This window comes from Pseudophryne corroboree, chromosome 11 (genome assembly GCF_028390025.1).
Source record: "Pseudophryne corroboree isolate aPseCor3 chromosome 11, aPseCor3.hap2, whole genome shotgun sequence".
Classification (NCBI taxonomy): Eukaryota; Metazoa; Chordata; class Amphibia; order Anura; family Myobatrachidae; genus Pseudophryne; species Pseudophryne corroboree.
The window spans coordinates 297,796,925-297,814,313 of NC_086454.1; the positions used below are offsets into that span (position 1 = coordinate 297,796,925).

The window sequence follows — 17,389 nt, forward strand, 5'->3', positions numbered from 1 at the left end:
GAATGGCAAGACCCACCCTATCCGAGATTTTATTACGTGTCACACCAAAAATGTTGTATATGTGCTCGAATGCATCTGTGGCCTGGCATATGTGGGCAGAACAGGAAGGAGTGCCAAGGTTAGATGGGCCGAGCACATATACAACATTCGCAAGGGGTTAGATACCCATAATGTTTCCTCTCACTTTAAAAGAATACACAACTCCAATACCTGTTCCCTAAAATTTTTTTGGGGTATACAAGTGGTCCATCAAAAATGGAGGACGAAAGATCTAGAAAAGAGACTAGCACAGGCTGAGATGAAAAACATACACCGTTTAGGTACCCTTATACCCAAGGGTCTTAACGGTGACTTTGAATTGAAATGCTTTCTCGCCTAGTAAAACCATTCACAAGAGCACCATCTGCACTATTATGCACTTTTACATGCATTGTTTTTAGTTTTAAACTTGTCTATTAATTTCTTTATTTGTGTTCGTTTTATATTTTATATATATATACCAGTCCGGGACTTTATTATGGATAATACTTGGGACTATATGCTCTGGATTATCTACACCTGCAGCGGTTTCGTTTTATGGATGTGGAAAGTGGATTTAGGGGTTTCCGGACAAGTGGAACGCAAACACTACCCTGTGAGACGCATATGGAACGCTTGAGGCACTTCCGGTTCCGGCGGGAGCCGGCGGCGGAAGGAGCGTACGTCTGGGTAGTGGGACGGTAAACAGAGATACATCAGCTGTGACCACTAATGAATGGCTTATATAAACTGCCTCCTGGAGCTATTGGGTCATGCTTCTGAGGAAGGACTTTATGTCCGATACGCGTCAAGTGTGACCCGTGTATTTTATTCTGGACTTTGACCCTGGTATCTGCGGAATACATCATCGGCCTGGAGTTTTGATCCTGCATGCTGTAAGCCTTCCGGAGAGCTTATCTGCATTCCACACTGCTTTAAATCTGTGGCGTTGGATCCCTCTGGGTGATATATCCGTGTTTTGATCTATGGAGTCATATTTACATGCTGTTATATTTTAACTCTTCTGTAAGTGTAATCTGTGGAAATAAATCCTGCGTGTTTTTAAGCAATATTACACTATGTCTGCTATTCTTTATACCTCCTAATATTCTCAATGCACTGGGAATAGAGGTATTTATTGTTCCAGGTCATCTAAAGGACCAATTAATCGGACCTGAGTTCCATATGTGAAGGAAAAATCGTGGTCCACCTTTGAGGACCAACATCCTCTTAAGGGTGAATGTATTTGTACCCATAATCTGTTTGTTATAGTACACATGGGGCTATTTGGTCATTGGTGAGCGCTTATGTAGTGTGCACTATCTTTGTTCATACATATTGTCTTGTTGGTGTGTGGGATTCACATCCTTTTGTACACTTTTTGCTGCTCATCAAGTTTGTTGCGCATATACACTTAAAACATCTGTCCTATCCACCAGGAAAGGTTAAGGGCCGACCATTTATTAAAATCAGCTTTAAGTTTATGCAGTAATGGAAGTAGATAAGTTTATATAAATCCCTTGAGATAGTATAACCCCTAAATATGTAAAACGTGATGGGTGCCATAGAAATGGGAACGAGTTATGAAGGCCCTCAATAACTCGTTGTGGGGTGGTAATAGTCAAGGGGATCGATTTGGTATAATTAATTTTAAAATTAGATAAAATGTTCTTACATAAGGGTTGGTAGAGAAACTACCTGTTCAGAGATCGTAGCCAAAAGGTGATCAGCGTACAATGCAAGTTTGTATTCACTACCCCATACCCGTATACCATGGATGTGCTGGTTGGCTCTAATAGCTGTTTCTTTAAATTTTGTATCAACAAATTGTGTATGTCGTCTGATAGGAAGTGGGCAGGATGCGGGAGGAATATCCACTCTTCTGGCGGTGTGGGGGACTACCCAAAACATCGTAAGTCTCCCACATCATCTCGGATAGTAGGTAACTATGTAAATATATAACCCAGTGCAGTGTAATGAAGGATAGAACAAGGTAATGTTTGCTTGTTTATTACATTGGGCTAGCATGTACGGGCTATCAGGGATGGCCTGGGGTGAAGGGAAATTGCCCTGACCATTGTCCCGATCGCCTGTCGTCCTAATCTGTAACCACCCTTCTTTGCATCTCAGAATCGCAGTGTACCAGAGATGCTGGACTGCGCTTTTTAACACCACAAGAATTAGGGGCCTATTTATCAAAGAGTGATAAAACACATTGCGAATGATAAACATGGTGCGTATGATAAATGGTTCTCCAGCCAATCAGCCCCCAACTGTCATTTTCCAAACACATGACAGTTTTGAGCTGAATGGCTGGAGCACCATTTAACATTCACGAGTTTTATAACTCATTGATAAATGAGCCCCCCTATATTGATTATCCTTTAAATGTCACAAATTCGGCGGGGGCGCACGGGGGGGGGGGGGACCTACAATGATAGCTGCGGGCAGGGGGGGGTCAGTAATTATGGATGCGGGTGCGAGGAAGGGGGGGGTCTATTGAATTTAACCATTAGCTGGCGGGTTAGCAGTGGGGGAAGGGGGGTACAGATGCAGTGGTGAATTAAATGTGAAAGGTGCATGTGCAGTGTGAGGAAGCTCTTTTTCAGAAATGATATTTGTACATGGGAGGCGTAATGAATAATGAAAAATTTGTGAAATGAGAGGGTGAGAATTTTTGGCATGATGAATATGCCCCTTAGTTTTAAATGGGTTCAGTATGGTATACTGACAAACACAATACCGACGGTCATAATCCTGACAGCCATTTGCCTAGAGTCAAAATACAGACACAGTCAAAATAACATTCATTATGCTGACACATTCAAAATGCCTACATAGTCAAAATACCGAAACTTGAAATGCCGACATGTTAAAATACCGACATAAGTTTTTCTGTTTTTTCCCCCTCAATGTCGACATAGGTCGACATGGACACCGTCTAAGTGTACCACGCTCGGCACACTATTATATTCCCCCTCCAGGTACACTGGGATGGTAAAGTATGAACATGTCTGTTTTTGACTTTTTGTGCAAAAATTCCTTACAAATGCATGTTGGCATTTTGACATGTCAGCATTCCAAATGTCGGTATTTCGACTATGTCTGCATTTTGACCATGTCGGCATAATGAATGTCGGTATTTTGACCGTGCCTGTATTTTGACTGTCGGTCAATGGCTGTCGAGATATGACCTCTTACACAGACTCAGACTAAGGGGCATATGCATCTACACTTGGAGAGAGAATGTGGAGAGAGATAAAGTACCAACCAATCAGCTGTCATTTTTCAAACAAAGCCTATAAAGTGTGTTAGGAGCTGATTGGTTGGTACGTTATGTCTCTCCAAGCACTGACGCATACAGTATATCCTGTCAATCACACACAGATGTACAAACGTGATGAGTACAGGTAGCAGTGCAGTTCTGTCATTTCCAGATGTTGTATTTATGCACATTTTGGCCCTCATTCCGAGTCGTTCGCTCGGTATTTTTCATCGCATCGCAATGAAAATCCGCTTAGTACGCATGCGCAATATTCGCACTGCGACTGCGCCAAGTAATTTAACAATGAAGATAGTATTTTTACTCACGGCTTTTTCATCGCTCCGGCGATCGTAATGTGATTGACAGGAAATGGGTGTTACTGGGCGGAAACACGGCGTTTTATGGGCGTGTGGATAAAAACGCTACCGTTTCCGGAAAAAACGCAGGAGTGGCTGGAGAAACGGGGGAGTGTCTGAGCGAACGCTGGGTGTGTTTGTGACGTCAAACCAGGAACGACAAGCACTGAACTGATCGCACAGGCAGAGTAAGGTTGAAGTTACTCAGAAACTGCAAAGTAGTTTGTAATTGCAATATTGCGAATACATCGGTCGCAATTTTAAGAAGCTAAGATACACTCCCAGTAGGCGTAGGCTTAGCGTGTGTAACTCTGCTAAATTCGCCTTGCGACCGATCAACTCGGAATGAGGGCCTTTGAGTCAGAAAGACGCTATCCCGGGATCTGGTGCGGCCGAGAGGGGATATTTGGTGCAACTTGAGCAACTTTGGAGGCTTTATAAATAATCCAATGGGCATCACTAAGGTCATTTGTTTGTGTATTCTGTAATTGGGCGCTGCGGAACCCTTGTGGCGCCATATAAATAAAGGATAATAATAATAATAATAATAATAATAAATTAGTTAGTAAATTAATATATTGACTCAACACAAAATATGTCTGCCTCCAGTGTCTGCAGACCCCAAACTCATTTTACACATACACCCCTTCTTCTATACCTTTAAAGTCATTTGCTCGCCAACCTACCTGACCCCCAACTCTTCCCTCTCTCAGTTTGTGAATGTTGGTGTGGGTCCTATTCAAGTTATAGAGGTCCACCTTACTCATCTGGTTATTGTAGAGACTCAGGAGCTGCCAGGGTAAGTCATTGTGCCTGTGAAGGAATTTGGAAAGAGAGTGTTTTATAGGAATGAAATGAGCATTGATGTAAATGATTGGATCACCACAAGCCTCTCCCCCCCCCTCCCCTCCCCACTATAGGGGTGAATTCAGAGGCAGAAACAGTTTATTGAGGGCAGTTTTCATGTCACGCAGTCAGAGTGGGCATGTCCAGCGAGAGGATGGTTATCACTGCATTGTCCTATTAGATGTGAAGAGCGTCCAATGGAACGATGGCACTTCTGACGCAGTGTAGTTACATGCATGTAATGGTTACATCCTGTCAGAAGGTCAGTAGGTGTATCCACCTTAAGAGGAGTATGGGATTTACACTGCCTGCTATGCAGGAAACACAGGAGAAAGACAGTGCGGGGTAGATTTACTAAAGCTTCTAAAAGTAAAAAGTGGTGGTGTTGCCTATAGCAATGTCTATAATTTTGTAGGATGCAAATGATAGCTAGAATCTCATTGGTTGCTATGGGCGACACCATGACTTTTCACTTCTAGAAGCATTAGTAAATTTGCTGGGTTCCTGGCTGCAGCTGACACGGGAAGAGGTGCAGAACGTATTACGGGGCACCCAAACATAGTAGTTTGGGCATTTTCATCTGGTATCTTGGATAATATTTTATTTTGCCTATTAATATTCAAATCCCTATAACATATTTAAACATATTATATTTGATGTTACATTGAAATGCACACAGTAGTACCTGGCATTCAGGGTTAATGCAGAAATATACAGTTAACTGGGTATTTTAACAGTCCTAGAAATATGAAGTAAAAATCCTGCATAGAGCATACAGAAAACATGTCGCAGAGAAAGTAAACGATTTACTGATTTAGCAGAATTCTCCTGACTTTCAAGGACAGTTCAGCGAACCCAGCATGCACGGCTGATTACATTATATTATTCTGTTCTATTTTTTTCTGACCAGTCCTTCTGTAAATTATATTGCCTTCAAGATGCTGTAAAATGACATTGCAGTGACATAAATAGTTATGTGTTTGGTGTGATGGGGTCAATTACAGCGTTATTGGGGGTCATTCCGAGTTGATTGCTAGCTGCATTGTTCATAATAAGAACATTTTGAATACCTATGAGAATATATCCAGCTGCTCTGCCGATCCTGCACCAACTCCGGTCTGAGAAGTCATGAGGGGCGGATTGTCCATAGGGTCTACAGGGAAGATCCCTGGTGGGCTGATGTGCACATGGGGCCCTATTTTGTTTGTTGACATGTGAGGGGTGGTGCTGCCGTCATAGTTACACAGTATACCTCTGGTGCTGCCCACGTGAGGCCATTTTTCAGTTCCCAATCCGCGCCTGCAGGTCATTATATTACTCCTACACTCTAGTTCCAGTGGGTTCTACAGTTTTTAATTATTATTATAATTATTATTATTTATTTTTATTTTTAAATAAGGATCTTGAGAAAGAATGGGGACTGCCGCTGTGGTACAGAATCGAATGATCTCCTAGTTCTCACTAATGCTGGATGTTGATCGATACATACATACTCTCCCGAAACCTGCGGGAGACTCCTGAGTTTTTGGGTGGAACCCCAGGTTCCCGAAGATATTAATATTTTCAATTTACTGCATGAGAAGGTAACAAACCAGGTTACCATAAGGGAGCTGCATAGGGTATTGTTTTATACTGATCAGTGCAATTAGATATTGGTGTGTAGACATTTTTACGCCCAAATTATCTATATATTAATTTTCCCAGAATGATACTGATAAGCTGTCCGGCTGTCCGCACGTTAGGCAAAAAAATCACACTGTATTTAAGTTTTCCTCACAAAATTATAAAATTCTTCTACTTATATGTACTTAGGGAGACATCAGGCTGATAATGTAAGGGATGTACACTCCCACAAGGTACTGGCCACACCCACACATCACTGGCCACACCCACTCATCACCAGTCACTCCCACTCAGCACTAGTCACAGCTCCTCCCCTTCTCACAGTAGGCCCCTGACAGTAGCGGATCTTGCCACGGGCAAGCAGGACTTTTGCCCGGGGCGCCGCCTTCCGGAGGTCGCCGCCCCATGGCAAGATCCACTACTGCTGTGCCCCCCGCTGGTCCCGCTGTGAAGGAAACTAGACGCGTAGCGTCTAGTTTCCCTTTGTGGAGAGGACCTTTGCTGTGCGGTGCGCGATGACGTCATCGCGCACCGTACAGCAAAGGTCCTCTCCACGAAGGGAACTAGACACGTAGCGTCTAGTTTCCCTTCGTGGAGTGGACCTTTGCTGTGCGGTGCGCGATGACGTCATCGCGCACCGCACAGCATTTCAGCTACTCTACTGTACAGGAGGCGTAACTGACCACGCCCCCTGTATGAAGCCACGCCCTATTTCCCGCCTGGGGCGCAAAAAGGGCTAGAACCGGCCCTGGCCTCTGATCGTTTTCAGCACCAGCCCTTTGTGGCCCTTAATCTGGCCCTGTTTATATTAAAAGTGTAATGCTCTGGAGCGCTCTCTGGGATTTCAATAATTAGATTATTATGACCATGATTTATAAGTAACTTGGATTATGAAAGCATTTCAATTTATTGAATTATGCAATGAATTTCAATATTAAAATACTAATACATATATTTCCATTACAGTGCTTTTCCACAAATCTCCATTTTCCCCATATAGTATGTTTTTTGTATATGACTGGTCATTGGCCCTCATTCCGAGTTGATCACTAGCTGCTTTCGTTCGCAGCGCAGCGATTAGGTGAAAAAGCGGCACTTCTGCGCATGCGTATGGGGCGCAGTACGCACGCGCGTCGTACTTTCACAAAAGCCGATGTAGTTTCACACAAGGTCTAGCGACGCTTTTCAGTCGCACTGCTCGCCGCAGAGTGATTGACAGGAAGTGGGTGTTTCTGGGTGGTAACTGACCGTTTTCGGTGAGTGTGTGTAAAAACGCAGGCGTGTCAGATAAAAACGCAAGAGTGGCTGGGGAAACGTAGGCGTGGCTGGACGAATGCAGGGCGTGTTTGTGACGTCAAACCAGGAACGAAACAGTCTGAAGTGATCGTTAGCTAGGAGTAAGTCTCGAGCTACTCAGAAACTGCACAATCTTTTTTTGGAGCAATGCTGTGATCCTTTCGGTCGCACTTCTGCTAAGCTAAGATACACTCCCAGAGGGCGGCGGCCTAGCGTTTGCACTGCTGCTAAAAGCAGCTAGCGAGTGAACAACTCGGAATGAGGGCCATTATTCTCTACATTTTGAAAGCAGACCAATACCATAGCACAGTCTCAGTTCTATGGTATTGATATGGGGGGATATTGGGGGGGGGGGGCAGTTGCCCGGGGACCCCCTTCCTGACCTGGCTAGCAGTTTGACTCATGAGCACAATAGCAGTAGCATATAACACAATTTCACTAGTGCTGTGGTCACAACATGCAGTATAATAGACGGAACGGGGCTGCTGTGCATGTCCAGCTCAGGCGTTCCGGCCCTACTGCCGCATCTAGTGGCTTGCAGTGGTCACTGCCCCTGCATACATCTGACGTATTACGGGCCCAATTCAGACATGTTCGCTGCTGTGCGTTTTCACTAGTGATGAGCGGGTTCGGTTTCTGAGAAACCGAACCCACCCGAGCTTTACCTTTTTTTACACGGGTCCGAGCAGACTCGGATCCTCCCGCCTTGCTCGGCTAACCCGAGCGCGCCCGAACGTCATCATCCCGCTGTCGGATTCTCGCGAGATTCGGATTCTATATAAGCAGCCGCGCATCGCCGCCATTTTCACACGTGCATTGAGATTGATAGGGAGAGGACGTGGCTGGCGTCCTCTCCGTTTATAATTGTAGAAGAGACAGTTGATTGCTTGTTTTATTACTAATTGTGGGGAGGATTGGGGAGCAGCTGTTAGGACTCGGAGTAGAGTGCAGAGTTTTGCTGATAGTGACCACCAGTTTTTTTTTATCCGTTCTCTGCCTGAAAAAAACGCTCCATACCATATCTGTGCTCAGTGTGCTGCATGATATATCTGTGCTGAGTGCTCACACTGCTTAATTGTGGGGACTGGGGAGCAGCTATAGCAGGAGTACAGTGCACAGTTTTGCTGACAGTGACCACCAGTATACGTTTGTCTGCCTGAAAAACAGTCCTGTGGTGGCTTTTTTTTATACTAGTTTAGCAGTCTGCTGACAGTGTCCACCAGGTCCATTATACTGTATATAGCAGTACGGTAGGCCACTGCTGTACCTACCTCTGTATCGTCAGTCACTCGTCATCCATTAATAATAATAAGTATACTATCCATCCATCTACATTGTATACCTGTGGTGGCTTTTTTTCTTTATACTAGTTTAGCAGTTTGCTGACAGTGTCCACCAGGTCCATTTATTATACTGTATATAGCAGTACGGTAGGCCACTGCTGTACCTACCTCTGTGTCGTCACTCGTCGTCCATAAGTATACTATCCATCCATCTACATTGTATACCTGTGGTGGCTTTTTTTCTTTATACTAGTAGTACTAGTTTAGCAGTCTGCTGACAGTGTCCACCAGGTCCATTATACTGTATATAGCAGTACGGTAGGCCACTGCTGTACCTACCTCTGTGTCGTCACTCGTCGTCCATAAGTATACTATCCATCCATCTACATTGTATACCTGTGGTGGCTTTTTTTCTTTATACTAGTAGTACTAGTTTAGCAGTCTGCTGACAGTGTCCACCAGGTCCATTATACTGTATATAGCAGTACGGTAGGCCACTGCTGTACCTACCTCTGTGTCGTCACTCGTCGTCCATAATTATACTATCCATCCATCTACATTGTATACCTGTGGTGGCTTTTTTTCTTTATACTAGTAGTACTAGTTTAGCAGTCTGCTGACAGTGTCCACCAGGTCCATTATACTGTATATAGCAGTACGGTAGGCCACTGCTGTACCTACCTCTGTGTCGTCACTCGTCGTCCATAAGTATACTACCATCCATCTACATTGTATACCTGTGGTGGCTTTTTTTTTATACTAGTAGTACTAGTTTAGCAGTCTGCTGACAGTGTCCACCAGTTCCATTATACTGTATATAGCAGTACGGTAGGCCACTGCTGTACCTACCTCTGTGTCGTCAGTCACTCGTCCATAAGTATACTATCCATCCATCTACATTGTATACCTGTGGTGGCTTTTTTTCTTTATACTAGTTTAGCAGTTTGCTGACAGTGTCCACCAGGTCCATTTATTATACTGTATATGGCAGTACGGTAGGCCACTGCTGTACCTACCTCTGTGTCGTCACTCGTCGTCCATAAGTATACTATCCATCCATCTACATTGTATACCTGTGGTGCCTTTTAGTTGTGCGCATTAAAATATGGAGGACAAAAATGTGGAGGTTAAAAAAATAGGGAAAGATCAAGATCCACTTTCACCTCGTGCTGAAGCTGCTGCCACTAGTCATGGCCGAGACGATGAAATGCTATCAACGTCGTCTGCCAAAGCCGATGCCCAATGTCATAGTACAGAGCATGTAAAATCCAAAACACAAAAGATCAGTAAAATGACCCAAAAATCAAAATTAAAAGCGTCTGAGGAGAAGCGTAAACTTGCCAATATGCCATTTACGACACGGAGTGGCAAGGAACGGCTGAGGCCCTGGCCTATGTTCATGGCTAGTGGTTCAGCTTCACATGAGGATGGAAGCACTCATCCTCTCGCTAGAAAAAAGAAAACACTTAAGCTGGCAAAAGCACAGCAAAGAACTGTGCGTTCTTCGAAATCACAAATCCCCAAGGAGAGTCCAATTGTGTCGGTTGCGATGCCTGACCTTCCTATTTTTTCTTTCATTTTTCTTTGCATCATGTGCTGTTTAGGGAGTATTTTTTTGAAGGGCCATCCTGCGTGACACTGCAGTGCCACTCCTAGATGGGCCAGGTGTTTGTGTCGGCCACTAGGGTCGCTTAGCTTAGTCACACAGCTACCTCATTGCGCCTCTTTTTTTCTTTGCGTCATGTGCTGTTTGGGGAGTATTTTTTTGAAGGGCCATCCTGCGTGACACTGCAGTGCCACTCCTAGATGGGCCAGGTGTTTGTGTCGGCCACTAGGGTCGCTTAGCTTAGTCACACAGCTACCTCATTGCGCCTCTTTTTTTCTTTGCGTCATGTGCTGTTTGGGGGGTATTTTTTTGAACGGCCATCCTGCGTGACACTGCAGTGCCACTCCTAGATGGGCCAGATGTTTGTGTCGGCCACTTGGGTCGCTTATCTTAGTCACACAGCTACCTCATTGCGCCTCTTTTTTTCTTTGCATCATGTGCTGTTTGGGGACAATTTTTTTGAAGGGCCATCCTGTCTGACACTGCACTGCCACTCCTAGATGGGCCAGGTGTTTGTGTCGGCCACTAGGGTCGCTTAGCTTAGTCACACAGCTACCTCATTGCGCCTCTTTTTTTCTTTGCGTCATGTGCTGTTTGGGGAGTATTTTTTTGAAGGGCCATCCTGCGTGACACTCCTAGATGGGCCAGATGTTTGTGTCGGCCACTTGGGTCGCTTATCTTAGTCACACAGCTACCTCATTGCGCCTCTTTTTTTCTTTGCGTCATGTGCTGTTTGGGGAGTATTTTTTTGAAGGGCCATCCTGCGTTACACTGCAGTGCCACTCCTAGATGGGCCAGATGTTTCTGTCGGCCACTTGGGTCGCTTATCTTAGTCACACAGCTACCTCATTGCGCCTCTTTTTTTCTTTGCATCATGTGCTGTTTGGGGAGTATTTTTTTGAAGGGCCATCCTGTCTGACACTGCAGTGCCACTCCTAGATGGGCCAGATGTTTGTGTCGGCCACTTGTGTCGCTTAGCTTAGTCACACAGCGACCTTGGTGCGCCTCTTTTTTTCTTTGCGTCATGTGCTGTTTGGGGAGTATTTTTTTGAAGGGCCATCCTGCGTGACACTGCAGTGCCACTTCTAGATGGGCCAGGTGTTTGTGTCGGCCACTAGGGTCGCTTAGCTTAGTCACACAGCTACCTCATTGCGCCTCTTTTTTTCTTTGCGTCATGTGCTGTTTGGGGAGTATTTTTTTGAAGGGCCATCCTGCGTGACACTGCAGTGCCACTCCTAGATGGGCCAGGTGTTTGTGTCGGCCACTAGGGTCGCTTAGCTTAGTCACACAGCTACCTCATTGCGCCTCTTTTTTTCTTTGCGTCATGTGCTGTTTGGGGAGTATTTTTTTGAAGGGCCATCCTGCGTGACACTGCAGTGCCACTCCTAGATGGGCCAGATGTTTGTGTCGGCCACTTGGGTCGCTTATCTTAGTCACACAGCTACCTCATTGCGCCTCTTTTTTTCTTTGCATCATGTGCTGTTTGGGGACAATTTTTTTGAAGGGCCATCCTGTCTGACACTGCAGTGCCACTCCTAGATGGGCCAGGTGTTTGTGTCGGCCACTAGGGTCGCTTAGCTTAGTCACACAGCTACCTCATTGCGCCTCTTTTTTTCTTTGCGTCATGTGCTGTTTGGGGAGTATTTTTTTGAAGGGCCATCCTGCGTTACACTGCAGTGCCACTCCTAGATGGGCCAGATGTTTGTGTCGGCCACTTGGGTCGCTTATCTTAGTCACACAGCTACCTCATTGCGCCTCTTTTTTTCTTTGCATCATGTGCTGTTTGGGGAGTATTTTTTTGAAGGGCCATCCTGTCTGACACTGCAGTGCCACTCCTAGATGGGCCAGGTGTTTGTGTCGGCCACTAGGGTCGCTTAGCTTAGTCACACAGCTACCTCATTGCGCCTCTTTTTTTCTTTGCATCATGTGCTGTTTGGGGACAATTTTTTTGAAGGGCCATCCTGTCTGACACTGCAGTGCCACTCCTAGATGGGCCAGATGTTTGTGTCGGCCACTTGGGTCGCTTAGCTTAGTCACACAGCGACCTTGGTGCGCCTCTTTTTTTCTTTGCGTCATGTGCTGTTTTGGGAGTATTTTTTTGAAGGGCCATCCTGCGCGACACTGCAGTGCCACTCCTAGATGGGCCAGGTGTTTGTGTCGGCCAGAGGCGTCACTAGGGTTGGTGTCACCCGGTGTGGTAACTCATGGTGTCACCCCCCATGGACCTCCTCCCCTATCACACCATAAGGAATCCTGGCGGGGGAGGTGATGGGGCGGCGATGCACCGTTTGAGGGGCGTGGTCCGGACAACGCAGACGTTTCTGGACCATTTGTTGGGTGGGCCGCAGCGGTTGCATGACGGCACACGCAGCAGCTGCGACCCAAAAGATGGCGGCCCGGCGACTGCCTTCACAGCTAGGCTGCAGAAGCAGAGGGCTACCCTTAAAATGCGAGCGCATCTCTGTATAGCAATGCACTCGTGTATAAGCGGGGGGGGGGGGGGGGACGCAGCATGTGGGGCGGCCTTGCCCTGTGCTGGGCGGTCCCCCCTCATGCTAGAGAAAGCAGTTGTAGTTTTGCTACTTTTAGGGGGAGATTCAAATGTTTGAAAAGTCGGTTGGGTGTCTGTTTTTTCCTGTCTATTAGATAGGAAAAAACAGACTCCCAACTGACTTTTCAAACAATTGAATAGCCCCCTTAGCATACTAAACCGCAGCTCATCTGGTGAAATGTGGTGACATGTGGGGAAATGGGGTATCATGTGGGGATATGGGGTATCATGTGGTGTCTTGGTGGTGACATGGGGTATCATGTGGTGTCTTGGTGGTGACATGGGGTATCATGTGGTGTCTTGGTGGTGACATGGGGTATCATGTGGTGTCTTGGTGGTGACATGGGGTATCATGTGGTGTCTTGGTGGTGACATGGGGTATCATGTGGTGTCTTGGTGGTGACATGGGGTATCATGCAGTGTCTTGGTGGTGACATGGGGTATCATGTGGTGTTTTAGAGCTGACATGGGGTATCATGTGGTGTTTTAGAGCTGACATGGGGTATCATGTGGTGTCTTAAAGGTGACATGGGGTATCATGTGGTGTCTTAAAGGTGACATGGGGTATCATGTGGGGTCTTAGAGGTGGCATGGGATTTACTTGGTGGTGGCACTGATTAACCAATTTCCCCTAAACAGCAACCGCAAACATATCTCTGTCCAAGAACCCATTACTGAAGCCCCCCCCCCCCCCGTTTCCGTGCATCCATTACCCCATCTCTCCCCAATTCATTATCAATCCCGCCTTCCAACACCCGTTAGCACATTAATCCACCCACACTATCAGTTCACATAAAGCTCCCCTCATACAGCACCACCCATACTACGCTCAAACAGGACCCATACTACGCTCACACAGCAGCACCCGTACTACGTCACACAGCACTCATACTACACTCAAACTGCACCCATACTACGCTCACACAGCAGCACCCATACTACGTCACACAGCACTCATACTACACTCAAACTGCACCCATACTACACTCAAACTGCACCCATACTACGCTCACAGAGCAGCACCCATACTATGCTCAAACTGCACCCATACTACGCTCACACAGCAGCACCCATACTATGTCACACAGCACTCATACTACGCTCACACAGCAGCACCCATACTACGCTCACACAGCGGCACCCATACTACTCTCACACAGCACCCATACTACGCTCACACAGCACCTATACTACGCTCACACAGCGCCCATACTACACGGCACCCATACCACTCTCACACAGCACCCATACTATGCTCACACAGCACCATACTACACGGCACCCATACCACTCTCACACAGCACCCATACTATGCTCACACAGCACCCATACTACACAGCACTCATATTACGCTCACACAGCGGCCATACTACGCTCACACAGCACCCATACCACTCTCACACGGCACCCATATTACGCTCACACAGCACCCATACTACGCTCACAGAGCACCCATACTACACGGCACCCATACCACTCTCACACAGCACCCATATTACGCTCACACAGCACCCATACTGCACTCACACGGCACCCATACCACTCTCACACAGCACCCATACCACTCTCACACAGCACCCATACTACGCTCACACAGCACCCATACTACACGGCACCCATACCACTCTCACACAGCACCCATACTGCACTCACACGGCACCCATACCACTCTCACACAGCACCCATACTACACAGCACTCATATTACGCTCACACAGCGGCCATACTACGCTCACACAGCACCCATACCACTCTCACACGGCACCCATATTACGCTCACACAGCACCCATACTACGCTCACAGAGCACCCATACTACACGGCACCCATACCACTCTCACACAGCACCCATATTACGCTCACACAGCACCCATACTGCACTCACACGGCACCCATACCACTCTCACACAGCACCCATACCACTCTCACACAGCACCCATACTACGCTCACACAGCACCCATACTACACGGCACCCATACCACTCTCACACAGCACCCATACTGCACTCACACGGCACCCATACCACTCTCACACAGCACCCATACTACACAGCACCCATACTACTCTCATACAGCACCCATACTATGCTCACACAGCACCCATACTACTCTCACACAGCAGCCATACTACACAGCACTCATACTTAACTCACACAGCCCCAATTAGCTCCCCGACCTAGCACTAAACCCAACAATTTGTACATCCCAATGCCCATTAACACATTCACCCCCATACAGACACACACACACATACATTTCATAAATCGATTCTGCTCATCGTGGAGCATTTACAGAAGTTACCTGGCATCATGCATCAATATCAGCAGCAGCTGCTCCTTCCTCCTGTAGGATAGTGTGGGAGGCGGAGCTTGTGTGTGTCACTGTCTGGCTCAGTCAGGACCCGAGTGGACTCTGGAGGAGAGGGGAGGGGCGGCCAGAGCACTGCCTGCACGGCTCTGTGGCTGCTGCCTGCTGATCTCACTGACAGGTGAGAATGTCGGGCTTTAGGAGGCGGGGCCTGGGAGGAGGGGGTGTGGCCATAGCAGTGGACCATACTTTGTCTTTGTCAGTGAGGGGATGGGGGTGCATGCGTGTGAGTGTGCGGCTCGCTTTGGTGTCACCCTATTGAAGGGTGACACCCGGGTGCGGGCCGCATCCCCCGCACCCACATCATGACGCCACTGGTGTCGGCCACTAGGGTCGCTTAGCTTAGTCACACAGCTACCTCATTGCGCCTCTTTTTTTCTTTGCGTCATGTGCTGTTTGGGGAGTATTTTTTTGAAGGGCCATCCTGCATGACACTGCAGTGCCACTCCTAGATGGGCCAGGTGTTTGTGTCGGCCACTAGGGTCGCTTAGCTTAGTCACACAGCTACCTCATTGCGCCTCTTTTTTTCTTTGCGTCATGTGCTGTTTGGGGAGTATTTTTTTGAAGGGCCATCCTGCGTGACACTGCAGTGCCACTCCTAGATGGGCCAGGTGTTTGTGTCGGCCACTAGGGTCGCTTAGCTTAGTCACACAGCTACCTCATTGCGCCTCTTTTTTTCTTTGCGTCATGTGCTGTTTGGGGAGTATTTTTTTGAAGGGCCATCCTGCGTGACACTGCAGTGCCACTCCTAGATGGGCCAGGTGTTTGTGTCGGCCACTAGGGTCGCTTAGCTTAGTCACACAGCTACCTCATTGCGCCTCTTTTTTTCTTTGCGTCATGTGCTGTTTGGGGAATATTTTTTTGAAGGGCCATCCTGCGTGACACTGCAGTGCCATTCCTAGATGGGCCAGATGTTTGTGTCGGCCACTTGGGTCGCTTATCTTAGTCACACAGCTACCTCATTGCGCCTCTTTTTTTCTTTGCATCATGTGCTGTTTGGGGACAATTTTTTTGAAGGGCCATCCTGTCTGACACTGCAGTGCCACTCCTAGATGGGCCAGGTGTTTGTGTCGGCCACTAAGGTCGCTTAGCTTAGTCACACAGCTACCTCATTGCGCCTCTTTTTTACTTTGCATCATGTGCTGTTTGGGGACAATTTTTTTGAAGGGCCATCCTGTCTGACACTGCAGTGCCACTCCTAGATGGGCCAGATGTTTGTGTCGGCCACTTGTGTTGCTTAGCTTAGTCACACAGCGACCTTGGTGCGCCTCTTTTTTTCTTTGCGTCATGTGCTGTTTGGGGAGTATTTTTTTGAAGGGCCATCCTGCGTGACACTGCAGTGCCACTCCTAGATGGGCCAGGTGTTTGTGTCGGCCACTAGGGTCGCTTAGCTTAGTCACACAGCTACCTCATTGCGCCTCTTTTTTTCTTTGCGTCATGTGCTGTTTGGGGAGTATTTTTTTGAAGGGCCATCCTGCGTGACACTGCAGTGCCACTCCTAGATGGGCCAGATGTTTGTGTCGGCCACTTGGGTCGCTTATCTTAGTCACACAGCTACCTCATTGCGCCTCTTTTTTTCTTTGCATCATGTGCTGTTTGGGGACAATTTTTTTGAAGGGCCATCCTGTCTGACACTGCAGTGCCACTCCTAGATGAGCCAGATGTTTGTGTCGGCCACTTGTGTTGCTTAGCTTAGTCACACAGCGACCTTGGTGCGCCTCTTTTTTTCTTTGCATCATGTGCTGTTTGGGGAGTATTTTTTTGAAGGGCCATCCTGCGTGACACTGCAGTGCCACTCCTAGATGGGCCAGGTGTTTGTGTTGGCCACTAGGGTCGCTTAGCTTAGTCACACAGTTACCTCATTGCGCCTCTTTTTTTCTTTGCGTCATGTGCTGTTTGGGGAGTATTTTTTTGAAGGGCCATCCTGCGTGACACTGCAGTGCCACTCCTAGATGGGCCAGATGTTTGTGTCGGCCACTTGGGTCGCTTATCTTAGTCACACAGCTACCTCATTGCGCCTCTTTTTTTCTTTGCATCATGTGCTGTTTGGGGACAATTTTTTTGAAGGGCCATCCTGTCTGACACTGCAGTGCCACTCCTAGATGGGCCAGGTGTTTGTGTCGGCCACTAGGGTCGCTTAGCTTAGTTACACAGCTACCTCATTGCGCCTCTTTTTTTCT

The 17,389-nt window shown here is 47.2% G+C and overlaps 1 protein-coding gene and 1 long non-coding RNA gene across 3 annotated transcripts in view; one reads left to right on the forward strand and one right to left on the reverse strand.

Moving 5' to 3' along the window:
• LOC134969508 (uncharacterized) overlaps positions 1-1,090 on the forward strand; it is a 67,822-nt gene extending 66,732 nt beyond the window's left edge. The window contains exon 2 of the long non-coding RNA XR_010189496.1: positions 504-1,090. This is a non-coding gene — a long non-coding RNA (uncharacterized LOC134969508). The remainder of the gene's footprint in view (positions 1-503) is intronic.
• DPEP1 (dipeptidase 1) overlaps positions 1-17,389 on the reverse strand; it is a 337,534-nt gene that overhangs the window by 58,123 nt on the left and 262,022 nt on the right. The window contains exons 1-2 of one of the 2 annotated variants that reach the window (XM_063945504.1): positions 15,144-15,330; positions 4,326-4,452 (exon numbers count right to left, since the gene is read on the reverse strand). In XM_063945504.1, coding sequence (XP_063801574.1) covers positions 4,326-4,452; positions 15,144-15,157 — 141 coding nt within the window. In that variant the 5' untranslated portion in view covers positions 15,158-15,330. Of the gene's footprint in view, positions 1-4,325; positions 4,453-15,143; positions 15,331-17,389 lie in introns of those variants that run through there. The other variant, XM_063945503.1, reaches the window with a different exon arrangement.